Consider the following 21,147-nt stretch of genomic DNA (forward strand, 5'->3'; position numbering starts at 1 on the left):
GATGACGACAATTTAAACCAAAAGTTGTTTTAACACTGAGCACACAAGGTAACATTTGACAGGCCGTGTGTTTTTTTTATGTGGCCTGTAAAAAATATGAACTAGATGACAGTGGACACACACACACACACATACACATAGGTGAAGAAGAGATCTGCAGGACCAAGCTGCAAAGCGCCAACAACAAACAATTACAGAAAAGTCAAAGCATGCAGCTTCATCATAGGACAAGATAAACAAAAAACCAGCACTCTCACTTCCTCTAGATGTCATCGTCTCACTGATATTTCTACACTCTTCATTAGGCCGATCCATCTTATATCTGATAAACTGAGCACCAATAGAAAGCAACAAATCAAAACATGTTTATTAGACTGTTTATGTCTCTATTGCTGTTGTCCTCTAAGATAATAAAGATATTTTCCCCAAATGTAAGTTTGAAATTACTTCAGAGGCTTTTAACTGAGTTGTGCTTTAAACCCCATTTAACTATTATTACTTTAAAATGTCATAATCGTACACTTCTGAACATGTCACAACTGTTTTCCTCATTTAATGCTTTCTCAGTGGCCTGTTGAACCTGTTCACAAAGTCAGCAGCAGACTGTGCCAGTATACTGTGTGATGTTATTGTGCTGATGCATACTGTACAAGCAATGGCATGTAGACATGTAGTACAAGTGGAATATGTTGAAGTGCTTTGTGTGTTTTATGATACAAGAAAAAAGAAAAAAAAGAGAAAAGAAACGTATTTACCTTATAAATCTATTCTTTAGCGTCCGTGACGCCTGGTTGGGGTTTATCACATTTCCCAGATCCAGTGAAAGGGAGCGCTTGTATGTATGGTCAACCACACCATGTGTTTTCTCTCTCTTTTCAAATGATGCATAGATTTTTGATTAAGCACAAAACTGCAGCCAACACACACACCTCGCAGAGATATCCTGACACTCACACAAAAACTATAGATACTATATAGTGCTCCTAACAAAGCTATTTGATACAGTTTTTAAAATGCATGGCTCAGTTGAGTAAGGCTTGATAGCAAACATATTTCAAAATCACCTAATATTGACTAAAGCTACAGAGAACAGCCTGAGTCTTTGAATTCTTCTCATTTTAGGGCTAAATTGTTAGAAAAGTTGGAAGTGAAAACCAATATATAAACCAATACAAGAATTTATTTCAAAAATATTTGAAACATGACAATATCGTACATCACAATAGTTTAGGCTGGACTGTATCGCAACATTAATATCGCATTAAATTGGTCAGGACTGACCCGTATCAGACTGGTAAACGTGACAAGAGGGAAGCACTTCAGCAAGATTTATTTGCCGTCCAATTTATGGTAAAAGACACAAAAACAACTTCCTACAATTGTTTTTAGATTTATTTCTCTTCACCATCAAATACAGGATGCACTGAAGCTGCAGCTTTCACTGGCTGTGTGATTTCACAGTAATAGTAAAGGGAGGAGCACAACCAAATGCAACAAGAACAAAATCTATAAACTGAGCCGTCACATGATTGAACGTAGATATATAGATGGTTCACTGCATCGAACATTTACCAGTCCTCAGCAATCTTGCTTAGTCTGTAATCAATGTCCAGTCTCCCGTACAGCAGCTTAACGAAGTGTATCCAACACCAGCACAGCCATAAAGACTGTCAAAAACAAAGAGAAAGACCTAAGATATCATTTGTTTTCCACTCACTGCCGAGCCCCCAAACCATTTTTATTCTGAAGACGGAGGAGAAACAGGCTCTTTAAATAAACATTATTGTAGGTGACTGTGGATATGAAGCATTATTCTGTAAGTGTCCCGCAGTGAGAACTTAAAGGAAAAAGACAAAATAAAAACCAAACAGTCAACATGTCCTTGGGAGTTCAGATGGTCAACAACTACGTCAGTGTAGAAACAGAAGAAAGAAGTGGGGGGTGGGGGTGGTACAGTAACAGAGACCCATTAAAACCTCCAGAAATTAATATCTGCGACGTTTGTTATTTGGCCCATCAAAGACTCCCCCAACTGGGTTCCCCCGGCCGAACCCTGGGCCTGGTCCGACTTGGGGGCCCAATGGCGGCGGCTGCTGCTGCTGCTGCTGCTGCTGTGGTGGCTGTTGCTGTTGTTGTGGTGGTGGTGTTTGATGTCGTTGCTGCTGTAGTTTTGGGGACTCAACTTCCGGTCGACCCCCCATTGATCCCCCCTGCGGGTATCTATCGTTTCGCTGCCGCATCAACGTCACAGAAAACGGTGGTGGTGGTGGTGGTGGTGTGGTGTTGGATTGTGTTTATAAGCAAAGTCAAGGTCCGTCAGTCAGGGTTGGTCCAAGTGTCGCCATCCAAGAGTAAACGGGAGAGAAGTGAATAAAGGGAGACAGAGAAACAGGTCTATTAGTTCAGTCTACAGGTTGTAGGTCAAAACAAAAAGATATTCAGATTTCTTTGGCTTCTGCTTTGGCAGAAAAAGCTTTAAAGGTTTGAACTATGGTCAAAACATTTTTTCTATAGACACTTTGTTCAAATATACTGGCAGAACTTTTGTTAATGTAGGAAACTGCTCAAAGGCGGCTCTTGAGCGTTTGTTTATTTTTCCTGATACGTTACCATGGCTCCGTTCTCTGACATCAACGGTGTCCCCATATTTGCCGCTCCCTCTGGCCCAATGGCTCCTCCCCTTCCACTCATGCCCATCATCTGACCCTGGTTACCAGCGGGCCCCGCATTGGCCTGGTTATAGCCATCTACACGCAAAACAACGGAGCATTGGTTGGTCATTCGGACGCACCAACCCATGAGCTCATGAACGCCCAGTAAGAACTGTTGCAGCTGAACACTATAGAGCTATTCTCGCTGACTTAGAAATACAAGTTAACGTTGGCTTTTAGTCAAGAGCTAAGACGAGGGATGCACTGGATCGGCTTCTGACAGTTACTGCTCATAATAACCATATCATACTTCATTTTTTAAGTAGGTAGTGGTTTCCGTTTAGTGTTAGTGTAAGCGTTAATGATGCCAGTAGCTGACCATAACAAAAGTATATTTCTTAAACTTTGTCGACAAGCTGTGCCATGGATAAAGCTCAATAAAAAATAACTCAACGTATATACAACAAGAGGAGTCTTATTGAACTTTTTGTTTTCCATCAGACCCAGAATGAAAAATAACCTCCATAATAATAAAGCTAAAGAGAGTCGACAGCAATGCCAGCAGCTCTGTGAAGACACAGTCGTGCTTTAACAAATACGCTTAAATGCTAACGTAGGCTGGTCTTTGGCTTTATGTTCATCAGTTTAGCAAAGAGCCACTACACACAAAGAAAATGGGAAGGTGAAGGTCAATAAATTTTGCAGGTAGTTGGTGATAAACCTGATTATAGTTGCACACGATGAGCAACAAATCACCAGTTAGGGGCCAGACATCTCACTTCAAACTGCAAAGTCAGGGTAAGTCATTAGGACCCATTGTTGACCAACTGTATTAAATTTCACGGCAATAGTTGTTGAGATATTTCAGTTTTGGTCCAAAGAGATGGACCAAAAAACAAAGTGAGATTCCCATCGCTGATACTTTGATTAAGGTTGATGGATTTAAGCATCATTAAGAGAAAAAGAATGACTGAATCAGTTGTGTTACTGTTACAGCCTCATCTATACTGATCTCAGTGTGTTCTCCGTGCAGTCAGACAGTTGCATAGATTTTACACATTCAACAAAAAGCATTGGCATCAGATCGTTACTTGGTATCAGTAGACACCTATCAGTCACACTGGTGCATCCCTGTTCATTACTGGTATTATTAATAACATTGCTCCTCATCTATAATTCACCATAACTGCATGCTTATCTCTTTAAGTTGAACTTAAAAGAAAACAAAAAACAAAAGATGAAGCAACACTTTGATAATAATCTGAATCTATGAAATCAACAACCAAAAACCAACGTTAATTTAAAATAGTAACAGGTACTGAATTGTGTCACACATGAAAGATTTGGATAGAAAGACTAGACAGAGACAGAAGGTTATGTAGAAAGAGAGAGAGGTTCTCACTTTGACATTTGGCAGTAGCCACATGACTTTCGCTGACCCTAACCCTTGGATTGCACATCACCTTGATTATAGAGAGTATGGAGATGGAGCTGTTACCAAAAAAAATGGGACCATATGAGAAAAAACAGACACCAGTTCCAATGAGGTACAAACCCAACTCAGAACGACTCCGATACCGCACACTGCTGCTTCTCTTGGATGAGACTTACTCATCAGTATCGAATGAAAATTTGGTCACGCCTCCATCAAAGTTCAATATCCAACTGAAGTTAGGAGATGTACTGTATAATTATAGAGGTATCTGTAAGCTAAACATTTTTACCTTTAGAAAGAGCCACGGTTGCCATTTCCAGCCTTTGTGGCTCTGGCTTCCTGGTTAAGAGTTTGATATTTTCCATATTTGATCTGGTATTACAGATGTGCACACAAATACCCACTCACAGTAACATGAAAAAACTGCTTCTACTGCAGCTTAGATGAGCAGATTATCCACAGATATCACAAATCAAATCAAATCAAATCAAATCAAATATACTGTTATCAACTGGGTAAAAGGGTTGTGCGAGAAAAAAAAAATCATTTCATATGAGGCATTGCAGTTTTGTTCAATAAGGTGATGTGCAATCCAAGGTCAATGGAGAAGAGCAACCATGAACCTCTGACAATATGTTCTCATCAAAGCATAAACAAACTTAAAACCTCAGTCCCCGGCCCCTCATCCTGCACCGGAAAATCAATTTCTAATGATAATAAAAGTGCATGGACACTTGTCTGTACAGCAGAAAATGCTACAGCCTATATATGCACTTGTAAAAATTTACTATAAAGCTCAAAACCTAAAAAAAACATGTTGAAACAGTCAAACCTCTTCAGTTGGTTCCTGAAGAGGAAAAATATTCAGGATGAGAGCTCGAGGACCAAATAGTTCTCAAACTATGAAACCCCACCCCAGCAAATCCACCCCGCTCCATACACTGTATATTCTGTTAGTTCAGACATTATGTTGTCATGTGGTACAGTATGTTTTCATTGCCTTTAGCGCTGCATCCCAAGTGAGTCCATCATGGTGCACCAAAGGCCTGAGTGAAAACACGTCTTGTTGAAAAGGGGCTCACTTGGGATGCAAGACAAATAATAGTAATGTATAGTGACATAAAGGCAGTTATAATTCACTTTTCATCACTTCATCTGACTTTTGTATCAACCAGTCCTTACACAATCATGCCCATACCTCCCATATTAATGGCTCCACGAGGGCCCAGCTCACCCACTCTCATTTCCTGTTCCCTCTGGAAGAAGTGAAGAAGAGCCTTCAGAACAAAACTCTGCTAAAGTACAAATCTTCAGTGGGCAGTCACACCGTGAAAGTATTCACCTGCTACACAAAACTGACCACAGCCAGGTTAATTCCACTGCTGTTCACTCTTAATGAAATATAGAAGTGTTTAAACATTTTGCTTCAGTTGCCTCTATTTAAACATCTGCCAATATTGTCTATGCTGTTGACTTCTACATTATATCAAAACAGCTGGAGTTTGCACATCTATAAGAAGCCCCACACAACATCAGATGTAAGTAAACTATAAAAGAAGATCTGAAGTTAAAGTTAAATCTTAATTACAGCATTCATCCACTCACACAGGCCCTGACACACCAAGGCAACTCAGAAATTAGAGCCTCGGTACAAACGCAGCTGTGGACAAGAAGATAAACTGAGAATACAGCATATATGAACAGTAAACAATGTGCATGGACAGGCAAACACATAAGAGCTTTAACTTTTTCTTTTTACTCATAAACAGTATCAACTAACACTGTAACACTGATGTTGCATGTACTATCAGCTACCAATGAGGACCAGCCGTAGTTACCGGTAGCTATATGCTGCACAAAACAAAGGGGCTGAATTGTGACTGTGTGTTAACTATTTAGCTTGGTGTGTCAGGGCCAAACTCAAAAATACATTCATTCATACTTTTTTTTTCATTCATCTATCGTCTGACAATTGAACAATTATGGATACATTTCATTCACGCACACATCCATAACACTACTCTCGCATGTGGATCTCTCTCGCTCTCTCTTTCTCTCTCTCCTTCATTCACTCGCTCTCACTCACTCGCCCTCTCAACAAACACAAAATCACAATCCTGCAAACAGAGGGTGAAAAAATTCAGCAGCAACAGATTTCACTGACCTGGACAATGTTTTTCTACGTTTTTTCTTATTTTTTATGGGACATACTAATATAAGACTTCATCCAACCCAGTGAAATCAGATGGCTATCAGTGACCTAAAGCACTCAAGCCAAAAATGTTTTAAATGTTATCAATAGCGTGTACTAAGTAGCACAGTTTGTTATTTACTATGTCAGAAATAATGCATCTATAGTAGAATTTATCCAAATAAAAGTACCACATACTGTAATGCTCAATATTTGTCATGTACTTACCTGTTACCTGCCAATATGTTACAAATTTAATTAGATAAAGTAGTAATGCTGTTGCAATAAATGTTCTTTCTGTGTGATGAAACCCTATGTGAGTCGTGCACTATCTTCTGGGATTGAATATTGTCGTCTGAACTGCACCAAATCTGAGCACTAGGTGGCAGCAATGGCAAGATTTATATTCTGGGATACATGAGAAAATAGAGAGAATAAACTACTCAACATCACAAGACAGAGAGAAAATATGCCCTGACATGTGAAAAGAGCAACATGTCAGCTGATGATGAACATCAGTTATTACATGAGGTAGTCAAGAATCAATAAGTAGTGCTTTAAATTATTGTTGTGCAAAGAGCACTATTTTACAGTACTAGAAACTGGAAGATACTGTTAAGTGTTAAGTTAAGTCTGATACTTATAATCACACTTGTTTTCTGTCCACACCAAGTGACACACACACACACACAACACAGCTGAAACACTCCTCACTCAGACCTAAACGTATAGTCCTTCATCAAGTCTAATTAACAACTGATCTGAGGACAGTCGCCTGCTGGACCGATGGTCCATGATGCCAGTGTGTGTGTGTGTGTGTGTTTATGTGAGTATGAAAGTTGCCACGACTCCAACAGGACCTCTGAACGGAGCAAAGGGTTTGAAGAGAAAAGTTATGAGAGAAAACAACAACAACATACAGTATCACACAGACATTCACACTGACTGAACTTCACTCAGAGCTGATATAAAGGAAATATTAAGGATCCTGATTCGTTAGTATGAACTGAATGAAACATCCATTTCTTCTTACTGTTTGAAACCTTTTTGTTGCTTTTAAAACACTGTGTCAAGAACTGAACGGTCTATTCTCTGGATATAGAGAATATAGAGAGTCCTCAGCAGAGAGGCCACAGGTGATCTAGATTAAAGCAGAAGTAAGCGATCCGGTCGTTTTGGCTAATGCTGCGTTCCCGGAAGGCTTTTGAAACCGTACATTACAGCTTCAAGTCACAACTTACGACTTTGTAGCATTCCAGGCAACCCACTCGTGTTTTTCCGACCTGTTTTACCTGTGAAAGTCAGTATAGACCCTTTCAGAGAGTATAAACAAAGACAGGTGTTACCAAGAATACTAATTAAGGCTCCATTCCATTTAGTGTACCAGAGCGTTTTCTAATGAGCCACACCTGTCTTTGTCTATACTCTCTGAAAGGGTCTATAACGGCCACTCGTAACTTCCAACCCGTGAACTGGTACCAGATCGAACTGGTACGACTTCACAGGTCGGAAAAACACGAGTCACGGGTTGCCTTGAACGCACCATAACAGTCCTCGTCCCTACGTCACCACATTCACGCGCATCCCTTGGCTGCACACACAGCCCTGCATGCCGTTCTCTCTCCTCATTGGATAAAAATTGTAGGATACGAGAAAAGTTTTCTCCTCGGCTCAAAGCAGAGCAGAGGGACTGACAGACCCGTGTTTCAGACCAAACACTCTATGTAAGTGATTGCTGTCGGAAGATAGAACTATTTAAGACTTATATTAACACAAAAATATCGCTTACTTCTGCTTTAATACATCATGATGTCATCTGATCAATAAAATGCTACTAGCTGTCCTGCTGTCCTTGATTTCACTAGGATCCAACAAGGACCCCTTATTTTTTTAATTAATATGAACGACTGGTGAAAATTGTAAGCTTTTCTGTCTGACTGAAGCATGCCTGATGGTGTAAAGAGTAAAGGTGCACGGTTAGGTCACAAATTAAAAAAACATTTAAGGAAAAGAGATGAGGAAATTTCATACAAGTGTGTTAAGGAGGTGAAATACAACACCTCCACAATATGATGTAAACAAATACAACAGTCACAACGACTACTGAAGCTTTCATTACTCCATCTTACTGTGACCGTCTCAGAGGTCGTTTAATGACTCAATTCAACGTTTCAATCATCGGAGAATACAAATTACCAATGTGTTTATCCTGTCTCATGTAGTTAGACATAATGACAGTACTGAAGAGATGTGGCTACAGGAAAAGCCACAGATTATTGACAGTTGCCTTAAAAAATAAAAAAAAACTACGGTGAAATCATAGACCGATGCACAGACAGTACAAAAACATACAACGGTACTGCTACTGTGAGACCAACACAGTAAATACTGATATTAGTATGTACATTTACAAGCTGTTGATGTTCACCATTTACTGTAATGTATTTTCTTCCTCTGATGTGTTAATATGGATAAAGATCAAATAAGTCTGCTGGTGCAATAGCCAGTTAAGAGAAAGGTTGTGTGTCTGTGAGTGGACGAGCTTCAGCATGTTTGTTTCTCATTGTACTCACGTTGTCCAGGTAGTTGGGTTTGAATCCCTCTGGTTGGCGTCTGAGGTCCTCCTGCTCTCTGTGCCTCATCATCTCCTCCTCCCTCCTCCTCCTCTCCTCCTCATGCCTGCAGACACAAACAACTCCATCACAATGACAAAACCACTTCAAAGTATTGGTTTATACCAGAGCGATAGATATAACAGAGTGGCGACACTCCCATAGGACTCCGTTGTAAAAAATGGCGGGCCGACTTCCGGGTTATGGAGCCCTCAATAGTTCCAAACATTCCTCCCATGGCGCTGGACCACGTCTGTTTCTATGGCTGCACAGCAAGAAACTACTGAGCTACGTTGACGAAATACCGACCAATTTTAAGTTATAAAGTGGTAATAATCTTTCCCAAGTACAGTAACCATGTTGACTTAACAAAATAAAAATTATTAGACTGATCGGTTCATTGAAAAACATTTATTTATTTACGTAACTGTGGTGATTTCAGTCCGTAGCCCAGAAGCAGCCCTGCTCACTTTTCATTCAAACAAACTAATGCCACTGCCACAGTTGTTAAATTTCATCAATGAGACCAACATTAATCTCTTCAAAATAATTTAACAAGCCAGCGGTAAACCTCTAAAAGCATGCGGATACGTTACTTGGCTCGTTTTCTCCGACGGGAGGACGGACGGTCGGCTCTCCCAGAACAAACATCGGCAAGTTCCTAACAAACGTTATGAACTGACCACAGACTCCGGATTAAACGGTGACTTTCTTGCATGAAAAAAATATTAACTGAAAACTGGCATTGATGTATCGCTGGTTTATACCTGAAAAAAAAATCTCATTCTGTCTTCATTACTTGTTGAAAGGTGGAAAGAAAAACACACACCTCATCTCTATCTGCTTTCGTCTCTGCAGCTCCTGGTTGCGAAGCTCCTCCAGTCTCCTCAACTCTTCCTGACGTCTCATTAGATCTAGAAAAGATGGACAACATTAATTAGAAAGCCTGAAAAAATGGAGGAAAATTGACATGAATATTAATGAGGATCAAGTCTGGATGGACGATCTAACCAAAACTATCACAATCCACAATCTGCATCCTGTCTCTGCTTTGATTTTATTGACAAACTGTGAGCTTTGGCACCTCATTTTAGATTTTTCTGTCATCAGCAGGCAAACACACACACGCACACATTGGCGATAAAAGGTCAACATTAGGGAGGAGGACACCAACAACCACTTCCTACCTTGTCTCATCAACATGAGCTGATGTTCGTGTTTGGCCGACTCCAGCTCAGCCTCCAGTTTCTCTTTGGCTTCTTTAATGTTCCTGTCCACCTGCTCCCTCTGCTGCTTCTCCATGTCGTCAAGAGCTTTCCAACGAGACGAGTACTCAAACTCAAACGTCCCCGGCTGGGCAAAATGTGGCTGCTGCTCTCGTTCCCTGAGGAGAGACAAATCGGAGTAAGGAGACAGTTTCATCAAAACAAATCAGTTTCATGTGCCTTTGTACTTGTAAGGTCACCTCAAACCTCTTTTTACTTACTTATAGTACTTTGGAGACTTCTGCAGCAGTTTTTCAGGCAGGCCTTCCTCATCATCAAAGTGCTCCGAGGGCTCAACAATGGCTGGACACGGTGTGCTGAGAAAAAAAGGGAGGACAAAACAGTCAGAACCATTTCATCTGGCAGTTAGTTGCTGTTATGACAACATCACAATACCTAACAACCCCATGCTTTTATTCCATCCCAGCCAAAACCACATCACCCCACACTCCTTACGTGGTCAGCAGCAGCGCCCCCTCAGTGCAGCGCTCCAGGGCTTTACGTGCAGCTGCTTTGTTGGCAAACTCCACGATGCCTCTCCCAGTGGGACGGCCGCGGTCATCTGTCACCACAACCGCCCGCTCCACTGGCCCAAACTCAGAAAACGCCTGAGGGTACAAGGTGTTTTTTGTTTTTTTTAGGTGAAGCATCTCTCCACAGAAATCAAACAGTCAAACTTGGACAGCTGAGGCAAGGAGACAAGGGAGTCCACTCTACCTGGTCCAGAAGCTCGTTTGTCACCGCAGGCAGCAGGTTGCGTACTGTCAGCGCTGCACCGTGTGTGGCAAAGCGAATCCTGATTGGTCTGTTATTTAAAATTGTCCCATCCAGCTCAGCTTTGGCAATCTCTGCCAGTGTCCTGGTTTCCTGGAGGATGAGGGGTAAAACATTAGGACAATCATAAAGGCTGCAGAATAAGCTGTATTAAAACATGAAATAACTGAGCAGTCCATAATGTACACAAATTGTAGTTATAACATGTCATGTATAGTAACTACACATTATTAAGCATTAGCCTAATAAATACTGAATTCTTCATTTACATGAATACTCATTAGTATGTAGTTTATAAATACAGTTAGTGTTTATCAATGATGAGTAAAACATTTTTAACTGTGTTTATAGACTACATACTAATGTATTCATGCGTTATAAATGACAAATTCAGTATTTAGAGCTTAACTAATGCTTAATAGTGTGTACTTATTATAAAGTGTCCACAAGCCAATACAATTCAAAGCAATCCCTGGTATTGCATCTAGCCCAGGTGCCTGATACTTCTGTCACATCACTTGTCACATTGGGGTCATCAATTAAGGGTTATCAATCAGCCTGTTCTGTCAAATACAACATGTACTGAGCCCCATTGTAAATATACAACTGTAACACAGAAAAACAACAAAGTGTGAGCTTATTGTAAATATGAGACATGGCAAAACATAACAGCTGAGTTAGTAACTGAATTTCTACATTATAAAAGTAACTAATTACCAGAAAAAGTAACAATTGTGTTACATTTTTTTCAATAAAATGCTTAAATATGTCAAATTACTTGGACTCGCCCCCCTAACCTCGTGTTTATCTGGAACTAACCAACTCAGTATTGATCCTGTGCGGAGGAATACTGAGTGATTGGTTAGTTCCAGATCAACGTTTTTTTTTCCCAACTGTCAGTAACGGTAACGGCGTTACAACGGGGGAAACAGTAACTTTTTTGATTACTCGTTATTGAAAATAGTAGGCTAACGCCGTAATACCCATCACTGCTGGATATAAATTAAAATAAATGAAAAAGGAGTTCATTAAGCAAACAAACAAAGGTAAAAACAACCAGCTGTGTGTTGTAGCTACGTACCAGGCGGATGAAGCCGAAGCCCCGCTCTCTGTTGATAAACACCTCGTTAACTTTCCCGTACTTGGCGAACATGCCGGTGAACTCCTCCTCCGGGATGTCCCCCGGCAGGCTGCCCACGAACAGGCGGCATCTCTGGGTGAACGTCTTCTCGCCGGGCTTCCGAAAACTCGTTATATCCAGGGTCATCTCCGCGGGGCCTTCCCTGCTGCTCCCATCCCCGGAGTCTTCCGCTTGCTCAGCCGCGGAGGGAGACGACTGCTGCTGCTGCGGCGCGGGGCTGTCTTTGTTCGGCGTGTGCTGCTCATCGGCCGGGGAGTCGGCTCCTCCGTGTCTGGCCGATTGAGGTTGAGGAGAGTTGCTGCTCTGCATGCCCGGTTGTTGTTGCATATTTCGGTTCGCCATACTTGGACGAAGAGGTGTTTGTTTGCAGCGATAATTTCAGCCAACTTTGTTGAAGCGGACGGTGGACCGGTGGCGGCTGCTGCTGCTGCTGCTGCACACCTCCTTGGATCCAAAGATGGCGGTCGGTCGGTCGGTCGCATCATGCAATCATGCTCTACTCCGGATTCAACCACCGGTGGAGACAGAGAGAATAACAAAGAAAGAAAGATAACAAATACATAAATCACTACACTCCCTTTTTTAAATTGTTTTTATTAACAATAAAAAATAATAATAAAAACTAAATGTATTTTTTACTTTCTAAACTCAGTTAATTTTTTCATAATTTCATAAATAATAATAATTTGCGTTATTGTTTCGTAATTGTGCTGTTTTATTGTGCATATCATAATGATCTTCTTAGATAAATAAATAAATCAATACAAATAGATAGGCCACTCCCCCAAAACAAATATTGAGAGCATCTGGACCTGTTACTGCCCCCTCATCCCTTCATTTCACCTCATGAGTCGTTTGCTTGTTTTTGTCATCTGAGCAGTCTGTGTATTTCTGAACTTTATTCCAGCCATCTGTCCCTCACTATTATGTTGCACATCTGTGTGCATCTGCTCCTGGAATTCCTCTGTTTGACCGTGGGTTTCTGTCTGAGGGGCTGTTAACCTCCCTCTCCCCACTGCCCTGTTGGGTATCACACATCCTGACAGGTCTGCTGCCTGTGACTCATGGCTGCAACTACTATGTTTTACTACAGGAATATTAATGAAGTCCTTTTGGGCTATGCAATTCGTGAGAAGGTTAGCTTTGATCTCTTTTGATCATGAGAAAATCCCTTTAGCATGTTTTTTTTTATTTACATATCTGAGAGCAGCAGTGATCCATAATGAGGATGTTTTGGTTGCATATTGTAGGAGCATCATTCCTGTAGATGTAAACCAAACACATTAAACCCCTATGTATTCATTTATTTATTTTAAACTTCACAATAAAGCTCGCATGGCATAATCCAGTCCTTACATGGCCTGTATTTATTAACCAGATTCATAAAACGTGCAGAAAATGTGACCCGACATTTATTAATTTATTTATTAATGACGTGGCTGTGACGCAGCAGCCCCCTCCCCTCCTCCGCTGCTCACGATAGTTTGTGGATTTTCATCTGCGGAGTATGTGACTCTCCTGCGGGCTCATAGAGGAAACACGGCCCGGTAAGTTGCATTATAAAGTACCGTAGAGTGTAGATGTGTTTGCATGGTCAACTTTAAGTCAGTTTTAATGCTGTTTTACAGTATAATCACCCGAAAACGGCGCTCATTTAAGATCAAATCGGAGTTAATTTGTAGGCTTAGTGCATGTGGGTTTTAAATGGGCTAATTAAGGTTTAAGGTTACGAAATACATGTTTAATACAAGTTTAATAATATAAAAATATCACTGCAGTGCGAGAGCATCCCTATAGATTATTACTCTTAACACCTACAAGCTGCAGCAAGTGTTTACAGCGCCGGGGTTTGGCCCACATACACATACAGTAGCCTATATTATGCATTTTAATTATTCAAGCCTTTTAATTATTGTGTAGTGGCTTAGATTTGCAGAGCATGCAGCTTGGCTCTTTAATCACACATATGAGTGCCCTGCGTGTTAATAATTCATATGCAGCTTGCTTCCACTACACATTTGTTTACAGCTGCAGGGAGTTACTACATATTAAATGTTCTTATGATGTGACGGTGCAGTTTGTGACGAATGATGCAAACTTATTGGTTGATCGATCTCATCTATTATGCACTTAATAGCAGTTGTACTTCTAATAAACATGCTGCTTTTAATCCGTGGTTAATTAATGTCATATAATCATGTAAATCTATCACTTTCACTCAGTTACATCAGTCACATTAGTTAGTTTTCATAAGAGTTTTCACTTTAGGCACTACTTCTTTATGCCAATAGGTATTTATGTAGAGCTCCTGGCCTAACCTTTTTAATAATCTATGTTAAATAAAAGAGTCAAGTACTGACTTAGTGATGTAAGCCTGAGCTCAGCTTGTTTTTATCCACAGTGCTGCATGCTTACATGTAGCGATACCACAGCTCCTACCAACAGACCAGAGGACCAGTGCTATTAACTGTTACTCTTTGGCTGCAGCCACTCACCTCTGACTTTGGTGGAGACCTGAAAACAAAAAGCAGTTGTATGACAGAAGTGGAGCCCCGGCCATATGTGCCTGGTCAATAGTACTGAGCTGCTGGACATCGGCTGAACTTCAAAGACAACCCTGGTGGCCTAAATCTGGATAGAGTATTCCTTAGCCACGCATGACCAACGTGGAGCCATTACCCTTCATCTGAGCAATTAAACTGCTCACATCTGACACGTTAGGTTTCTGTGTGTGTCACCCTGAATGTGTGTGTGGGTGTTAATGGCTTCATTATTAGATCACTTCCAGATTAAAGTTCTGAGCGTTCAGTGTTGGCTTTGTGGATAGCTCCTTGTAAAGCTGACATAGGCCACAGTATGATACAGTCTAACTAACTGTCATTTATGGTAGCAGCGTAGTGTCTGCTATACACACTGGAGAGCAGATGATAATAGTTTAAACCTGACAGAACATATAAATGATAAACATATACACCGCAGAGGTATGAAATATATTGAAAGATTAAATGTGAATTATGCCATGATGACAATATTGACAAATTGTCCCTGAAAAAATTGCAGAAATGCACACTTCAACTCAAGGATGGTCTGATTAGACTGACACAGCTTTTTGATTGTATTCATATTGTATAATATGCTAAATGTTATGTGCTAGGATGTGGAAGTGATTGATGGAGCTACACCAGTGCTTACAGCTGATGCAGCCTTAACCTGTTTATTTATTATTAGTGTGTGGCGTGGCGTTGTTCCCTTTGTGTATGTGTCCAAACACCTTTTAATGGCAAAGTGTTTTAACATTTACTGGCCCTATTTGACAGTGAAATGATTGCTGTGTTTGAGGTTTCTCAATGCAACATCTTCACTTAACTACCAGTGATAAAAGGAAGCCATTTATGTCCACTTCGAACAACCTTCCTCCTTTTTTACATAATGAATAATTGGATTGTACTGGTTGTTGCTGCTCTGTTTTTAGAAAATGTTGGCTCAACGATGTTGAATAATATTTGGACATGGGTTTTTCTGCACATTTCACAAGTTCCATATAGTATAAAGGTGGATGTCTTGACATTTACAATGTTTTTTCAGTCATGTGGGCCTTTCAGCCATAAATATATGATATCTCTGACAGCACACAAGGAAGGAGGGATAGGTGGAGCCGAGGGAGAGAAGTGAATCACACCGACTTGAGTTATGTCCCACTGCCCTTCAGGACGCTGTAAAACATACTTGTGTAAAACAAAACTCAACCTCTGAACTTCTGACGAGAGACTAACAACATGGAAACCACCAGCAGATAAACCCGACCTTATCTCGGGTAGAGGAGGCCACATGCACTGTTGTTGTTACACTAAACAGTATTTCTAAGTGTAAACCTCTGTGCTTTAAAAAAAAAAAAAAAAAATTCCAGGATATGAGAATAGAGGAGAAAATATGACACTATTTGGTTGCGTCAACATTGTTCCATAAAGGGAAAAAAAAAAGAAAAAGTGTTAAGTTTGAGTGAAAGTTTGCAGTGGAACAGGATGGAGGACCCAAATGCAGACAGGCGGGCGACGCTGATAAGTGAGGGGAAGTCGCTTTATAAACTAAGAATGTCCAAAAACCACAGGAAGGCAGAAGCTGAGTCCACAAAGGGCAGGGGTCCAAAGAAAACCAAAAACCAGGAGATGGACGTAGGAAAATCTGGAAGTTACAGTCTTCAACGGGGGAAAAAAAACAAAAAAAAACTTTAAAACAGGGAAGCAAAACGCTGGAAAACGACTGAGACATTGAGGTTAAAGTAAAGTAAAGTAAAAACACAGGTAGGGAGCAATTACCATGACGAGCATGCGTCGTCATGGGAGACAGGAAGAGTTAAGACCTGCTCTCCTCCAGCTCCTTTCAGCTCTGAGTGGTCTCTTTTAACAGGGACCTGATGAACTGGTGCTGATCTAACACACACTGATATAAACCCTCTCCATCTCCATCCCTCCCCAGCTGTAACAGGGGGCTATTGTACCTATAATCCCTCCACTCCTGCCTCCCTGCTCTCACGCTCAGATTTTTTTTACTCCAGACGAGACCAGGGGCCTCATTTATCATTGTGGATACACGCTTTTTTACACGCTCTTTCCCCCATTTTGTGCGTACGCACTTTTCTCCGCCTAATTTGGGATCTATCAAACCAAAACTTGTCGGGAGTAAGAGCAAAAAATTTACGACCAGTCCGACCATGGCGTACCGGCATTTACACGCTTTTTGAAGAACAAGAGGAATTGGCGACGCCGCTGCAGAGTCAGAGAACTGCAGTATGCGAGGGAGAGAGGAGCGCGGACACTGTTTGAAGTAGCAAGTGGTGGTGATCATGACCCCCCCCCCCACCCCCCCCCCCCACCACCACCGCACACGTGTTGACGTCGGCACTTTACATGAAAAGCACAGCGACTCAGATTTTTCCCCTGTGCATTTACACTAGTTTGCTCCTAAATACTGGCTTTATAAAACGAATTTCGTTTTCTTTTGATATCATATTGATATTTTTCCCTTGCATGTAGGCTACACCTCTTCCACAACCCGTCTGTCCAGTCTGGAAAATAATTTCTGCGACGTGCCTGTGTTACGTAGCCAGACTGGACACACACAAGCAAGCAGCAAGCACAATAATGTCGGCGCAAATCAAAGCAAATGAGAAAACATGATCGATATTTTTTGTGTGAATAATATTTATTGTATTTAACAAAACTGGGTGCTGCCCAACATCATTTTAGGAAAAGTCACAGACTGGTGGACTTCAATGTTTTTTAATATATAGCTATGCACAAATGAAAATCAAAGTCTTCCAGTGAACGGAAGTTGGGGGTTAGTGGAAAGGGGTGCAAAGTACTGACTGGCAGTGGAAACCCTGCTTTAAATTATTATGACATAATCTAAAATAAGGGGCAGAATAAATATGATTCTTCTTCTTTCTGTTCTGTTTCATTTAGATTTGGGAGTTTTTTTTGTTTTTATTGTAGCCTTTCAATGCAAGATGATGTTTCTGACTGATATTGCCGTGTTACCGTGTATCTCGCTTTCAGAGAAATTCCGCTTCTTCCTCCGCTCTCCGTCCGTCTGTTGTCTTCACCGTCTTCCACTGACGTCATTCCACACGTTTCCAGAGTGCACATGGCTACTTAATATGCACGTAACTGATTTGCATTGACCACATATGGTTGCGTGGGGCCGTTTAGGGGGCTGGGTATGAGGCGTGTTCTCATCCACGCTTTTCTCAGGTCCGGTGTGATCTATCAAGGGTAATACCGTGCAGCCGTGTGTACGCGGAGTTTGATAGATCTGAAAAGAGTGTATATTTTTTGGTCGTACGCACATTTTGCCTTTCCGTCGTACTGAAAATTTAAGAGGACTTTTACACGCTCTTTGATAAATGAGGCCCCAGGCATCCATCAGGCAGCTCAGAGGTGGAGAGCTGATCTCAAGTTTTCCTTTGAGCGTACAGAATATCATTAGGAGTGAAAGACTTTTCTGAATCCCTCCAAATAATACTGTAAGGCGTAATTAAGCAGAGCCTCGACTCTTGTAGTACTTTTGTCCTGGAAGCTCATTTTAAAATATTACATCTGCAGGTCTGAGCAGCTGAGCTAATGGTGCTTTCTGTTTGCTTTCACATTGTGTTCATTACTTTCTCCCATGGATCTAAAGATATCTAGATCTAAAGAGGAGACTTTTATTATAATATATAATAACTTTTCAAAGTTACAAATAATCTATTTTAGCTTTCAGTACATGGTCCCCCGAATTCGAGGTTGAGTTAGATCTAATTAAGGATGTAATGTGACGTTTATTTGCTAAATAAATACATTATTATAATCATTTTTATTCTGTGTTTATCCTATTTAATTATTTATATAAGTTCCTAGTGTTTTTTTTTTTGGCTGTCTTTCCCTTTCCATACATTTCCTTTTGTTGGCTCCTGATTGTACAATCCTCAACAAGAATATAGTTCATTATGGTTACTGTGTTTGTGGCGAAGACATGGATCAGTATTATTGGGGCATGGATAATGCAAAGAAAACAAGCATTTACAACCACACAGCCAGCACAAGGCCTGGGGATAAAGTAGCGTGAAAGGCAGCTGAACTCAAAGCTGATCTTAAGTAACTGCACTGATGTCAATTCAGGGGTAAAACCAGGTCATCTGCCCTTTAATCCACTGACTGACATCTGAGCGAATCCACAAAGACTGTTTGTCAAGAGAGTGTCAGAGACTGGAACAGGAAGCAACCCAACACGTGAAGATGTCACTTATAGACTTGAGCTGATGAAAATAGTTGGTGTCAAGATTCATCAAACGCATTTCAATATTATGTCTCACAATGATAAGAAAGTGATTGATGCTATAGTGCAGCATGGTCCCCCTTCTCTTTTTCAAGGAGAGGAGTGTTTCCTCTCTGAGCAGACCTGTCAGAATAATGCTGACTTGCCTTCGCTAATGGAGGACCAATAGCATCACAGAGAAGAAACCATATGGCAAACGGGCCAAGGCTGAATTCTCATAGGGCAACAGGGGCACACGATTGAAATGTAACTAACTTTATGTCTTCCAGCTCCTTGTCATGTAATTATTCAAATCCAGTGCTGGATGATAGATAGATAGAAGATAGATAGAATGCCTTTATTGTCCCATAGGGAAATTCATCTTCACACTCTCTGCTAAGAGTTAAAGGTTAGCACTGACACGCAGGGCTCCTTTTCAGGCTTAAATAATGAAGGAAGCTCACAGCAGGAGCATCACCACCAACACCCCCTTTCTTTCTTTCTTTCTTTCTTTCTTTCCACGCTGCATACACTGGTTTAATATAATTTTATTGTAACCTCCTAGAAAATAAAGAAAAAGTAGGCCCCACTGAACATCTCTATATTAAAATGCAGATTAGAAATGAAAGAGATGGAGCACAGATTGTGCACTGAATGCAGTTGTGTGGTGCTGAGCTCTGTCCCCCTCCTTCCCTCCCTCCCTCCCTCAGCGTCCAACCTGAGGCCCTATAAGTGCATGAAGACTTCTGAGACCGGTGATGGAGGTCTGCCCAGCGGTGGCCTGGATCCTGCTGATGACGAACATCGCCGATTGGCTGACAGCTGTCCAGTCGCGGGACTTCACCATGAAGGACGTCATCCTGCTGCATCCGTCAAGTGCGAGCATAAGAATAATATAGTCACAGAGCTGAACGTTTTAAAGGCTTTGGATCCATCTATCTAGACATGCTGCTGTTTGGTTGATATCATAGCAGTGAGATGGAAAGGTTGAACATTATTGATCACACCTGCCAGCAGGGGCAACTGTGAGCACACAGGCAGAAAAACACAAACAAACTCTATAGGATCAGCACCATGGAGAGCACCTCCTCAACAAGCAGCTGTTGCACCACAAAGATGACTTCAGATGTCACAACATCTGGATGACAACAAGAATATATCTCTAATTTTGCTAAATTTATCTGAATTGAACTCCATCATTATTTTCCCCACCTTTCTTTTTATTAATTACCTCTTTGGTGGTGTATTTTATTGTTGGCTATTACACAGGTCTGTTATTGTGGCTGTATTACATTAAACAATAACACCTTGTAGATTTGTAGATTTAGATGTGTTGGTGTGTCTGTCCTCCACAGCTACACCTCATCCTGGTGGCTTCAAATGCTTCACATGTCAAGACGCTGCAGACAACTATGAGTGCAACCGCTGGGCGCCAGATGTGTACTGTCCCAAAGGTTTGTCAGCTCTTACTGGTGTGGATTTATCTCATCTACATCTACAGTGTGTAAAATAATGCAGAATTTAAGGCTTGCTGTGCTCCCGCAGATACCAGATACTGTTACACACTCCACATGATGGATAACCACGGAGACAGTGTGTCTGTGACCAAGCGGTGTGCCACTCTGGATGACTGTCGGTTTACTGGCTGCGCTGGCGTCACTGATAATGGCTATGTGAAGGAGGTAGGCTATGTGTGATGGAATATAAACCTGGTACTCACCTGAGGACGTCTTCTCAACATTTAAATGTCCCTGGACAGGTGTGCTCGTCCTGCTGCGAGGGGAACATCTGTAACATGCTGGTGCCATGGAATGAGAGCAGCGCTGTTTTCACCTCCACCTCTCCGCTGGTCAGCTCCAGCTGGAGGCTTCATCCTGCAGTGATGAGCAACATCATCAGCATCAGCATCCTGTTAAACTCCTGATACCTGGGATTTCTGTTCATTTGTTCATGCTCAAACTGATTAAAAACTTCTTCTGTCTCAAACTATTTTTTAAAATCCATTTATTTATGCTTAGAGATGGCATTATAACAGTATTCAAAAGTTGATATTACTTTTTATCAGTGTGTATTTTATGTTCAAATTGATTTTTAGTAATTTTGCTAATAAACTGAAATAATAAACTCAGTTTTCATCTGTTTTTTTTATACACTACCTTGCAGTTGGATGCCTCAGCCCACCATGTTGTACTTTGCATTGTCCTTTAAAACGTTAGCAAGAGCCCAGTTTGCACCTTGTGTAATTATTGTCAAAGATACAGCAAAACATATATTTAAATGTGTTTA

At 41.1% G+C, this 21,147-nt stretch overlaps 2 protein-coding genes across 3 annotated transcripts; one reads left to right on the forward strand and one right to left on the reverse strand.

Annotated features, from left to right (window-relative positions):
* Window positions 1-1,390: 1,390 nt before the first annotated feature.
* Window positions 1,391-12,538, reverse strand: pspc1 (paraspeckle component 1). 2 transcript variants are annotated; one of them, XM_085796679.1, is made up of 10 exons: window positions 12,010-12,538; window positions 10,872-11,021; window positions 10,611-10,762; window positions 10,376-10,471; window positions 10,077-10,273; window positions 9,719-9,803; window positions 8,851-8,956; window positions 5,285-5,342; window positions 2,611-2,747; window positions 1,391-2,231 (listed from the first exon to the last, which is right to left on the reverse strand). In XM_085796679.1, exons 1-10 carry the CDS (start codon window positions 12,409-12,411, stop codon window positions 1,986-1,988), a joined length of 1,629 nt encoding a protein of 542 aa, XP_085652805.1. In that variant the 5' UTR covers window positions 12,412-12,538; the 3' UTR covers window positions 1,391-1,985. The 2 variants fall into 2 exon arrangements, with proteins under 2 accessions (XP_085652805.1, XP_085652810.1); XM_085796684.1 differs by lacking the exons at window positions 2,611-2,747; window positions 5,285-5,342 and having other exon boundaries at window positions 1,726-2,231; window positions 12,010-12,535.
* A 1,009-nt stretch (window positions 12,539-13,547) lies between these two features.
* Window positions 13,548-20,880, forward strand: LOC146990655 (ly6/PLAUR domain-containing protein 6-like). Its single transcript, XM_085803195.1, has 5 exons — window positions 13,548-13,616; window positions 19,572-19,737; window positions 20,217-20,315; window positions 20,407-20,538; window positions 20,619-20,880. The coding sequence occupies exons 2-5, from the start codon at window positions 19,620-19,622 to the stop codon at window positions 20,783-20,785; spliced, it is 516 nt and encodes a 171-aa protein (XP_085659321.1). The 5' UTR covers window positions 13,548-13,616; window positions 19,572-19,619; the 3' UTR covers window positions 20,786-20,880.
* The last annotated feature ends 267 nt before the right edge of the window (window positions 20,881-21,147 follow it).

Source organism: Trachurus japonicus, chromosome 2 (genome assembly GCF_045865225.1).
Source record: "Trachurus japonicus isolate A0001 chromosome 2, Traja_1.0".
Lineage (NCBI taxonomy): Eukaryota > Metazoa > Chordata > Actinopteri > Carangiformes > Carangidae > Trachurus > Trachurus japonicus.

What these genes read in the sequence shown, in the direction of transcription:
- LOC146990655 (XM_085803195.1), top strand. Translation starts at nt 19,620, where the DNA reads ATGGAGGTCTGCCCAGCGGTGGCCTGGATCCTGCTGATGACGAACATC. An exon ending in CATCCTGCTGCATCCGTCAA is followed by an intron (nt 19,738 to 20,216) that starts GTGCGAGCATAA and finishes TGTCCTCCACAG; the next exon opens with CTACACCTCATCCTGGTGGC. An exon ending in CACTGATAATGGCTATGTGA is followed by an intron (nt 20,539 to 20,618) that starts AGGAGGTAGGCT and finishes ATGTCCCTGGAC; the next exon opens with AGGTGTGCTCGTCCTGCTGC.
- pspc1 (XM_085796679.1), bottom strand. Translation starts at nt 12,411, where the DNA reads ATGGCGAACCGAAATATGCAACAACAACCGGGCATGCAGAGCAGCAAC. An exon ending in GCTTCGGCTTCATCCGCCTG is followed by an intron (nt 11,022 to 12,009) that starts GTACGTAGCTAC and finishes CTCATCCTCCAG; the next exon opens with GAAACCAGGACACTGGCAGA. An exon ending in AAGTCTCCAAAGTACTATAA is followed by an intron (nt 10,274 to 10,375) that starts GTAAGTAAAAAG and finishes GTCTCTCCTCAG; the next exon opens with GGAACGAGAGCAGCAGCCAC.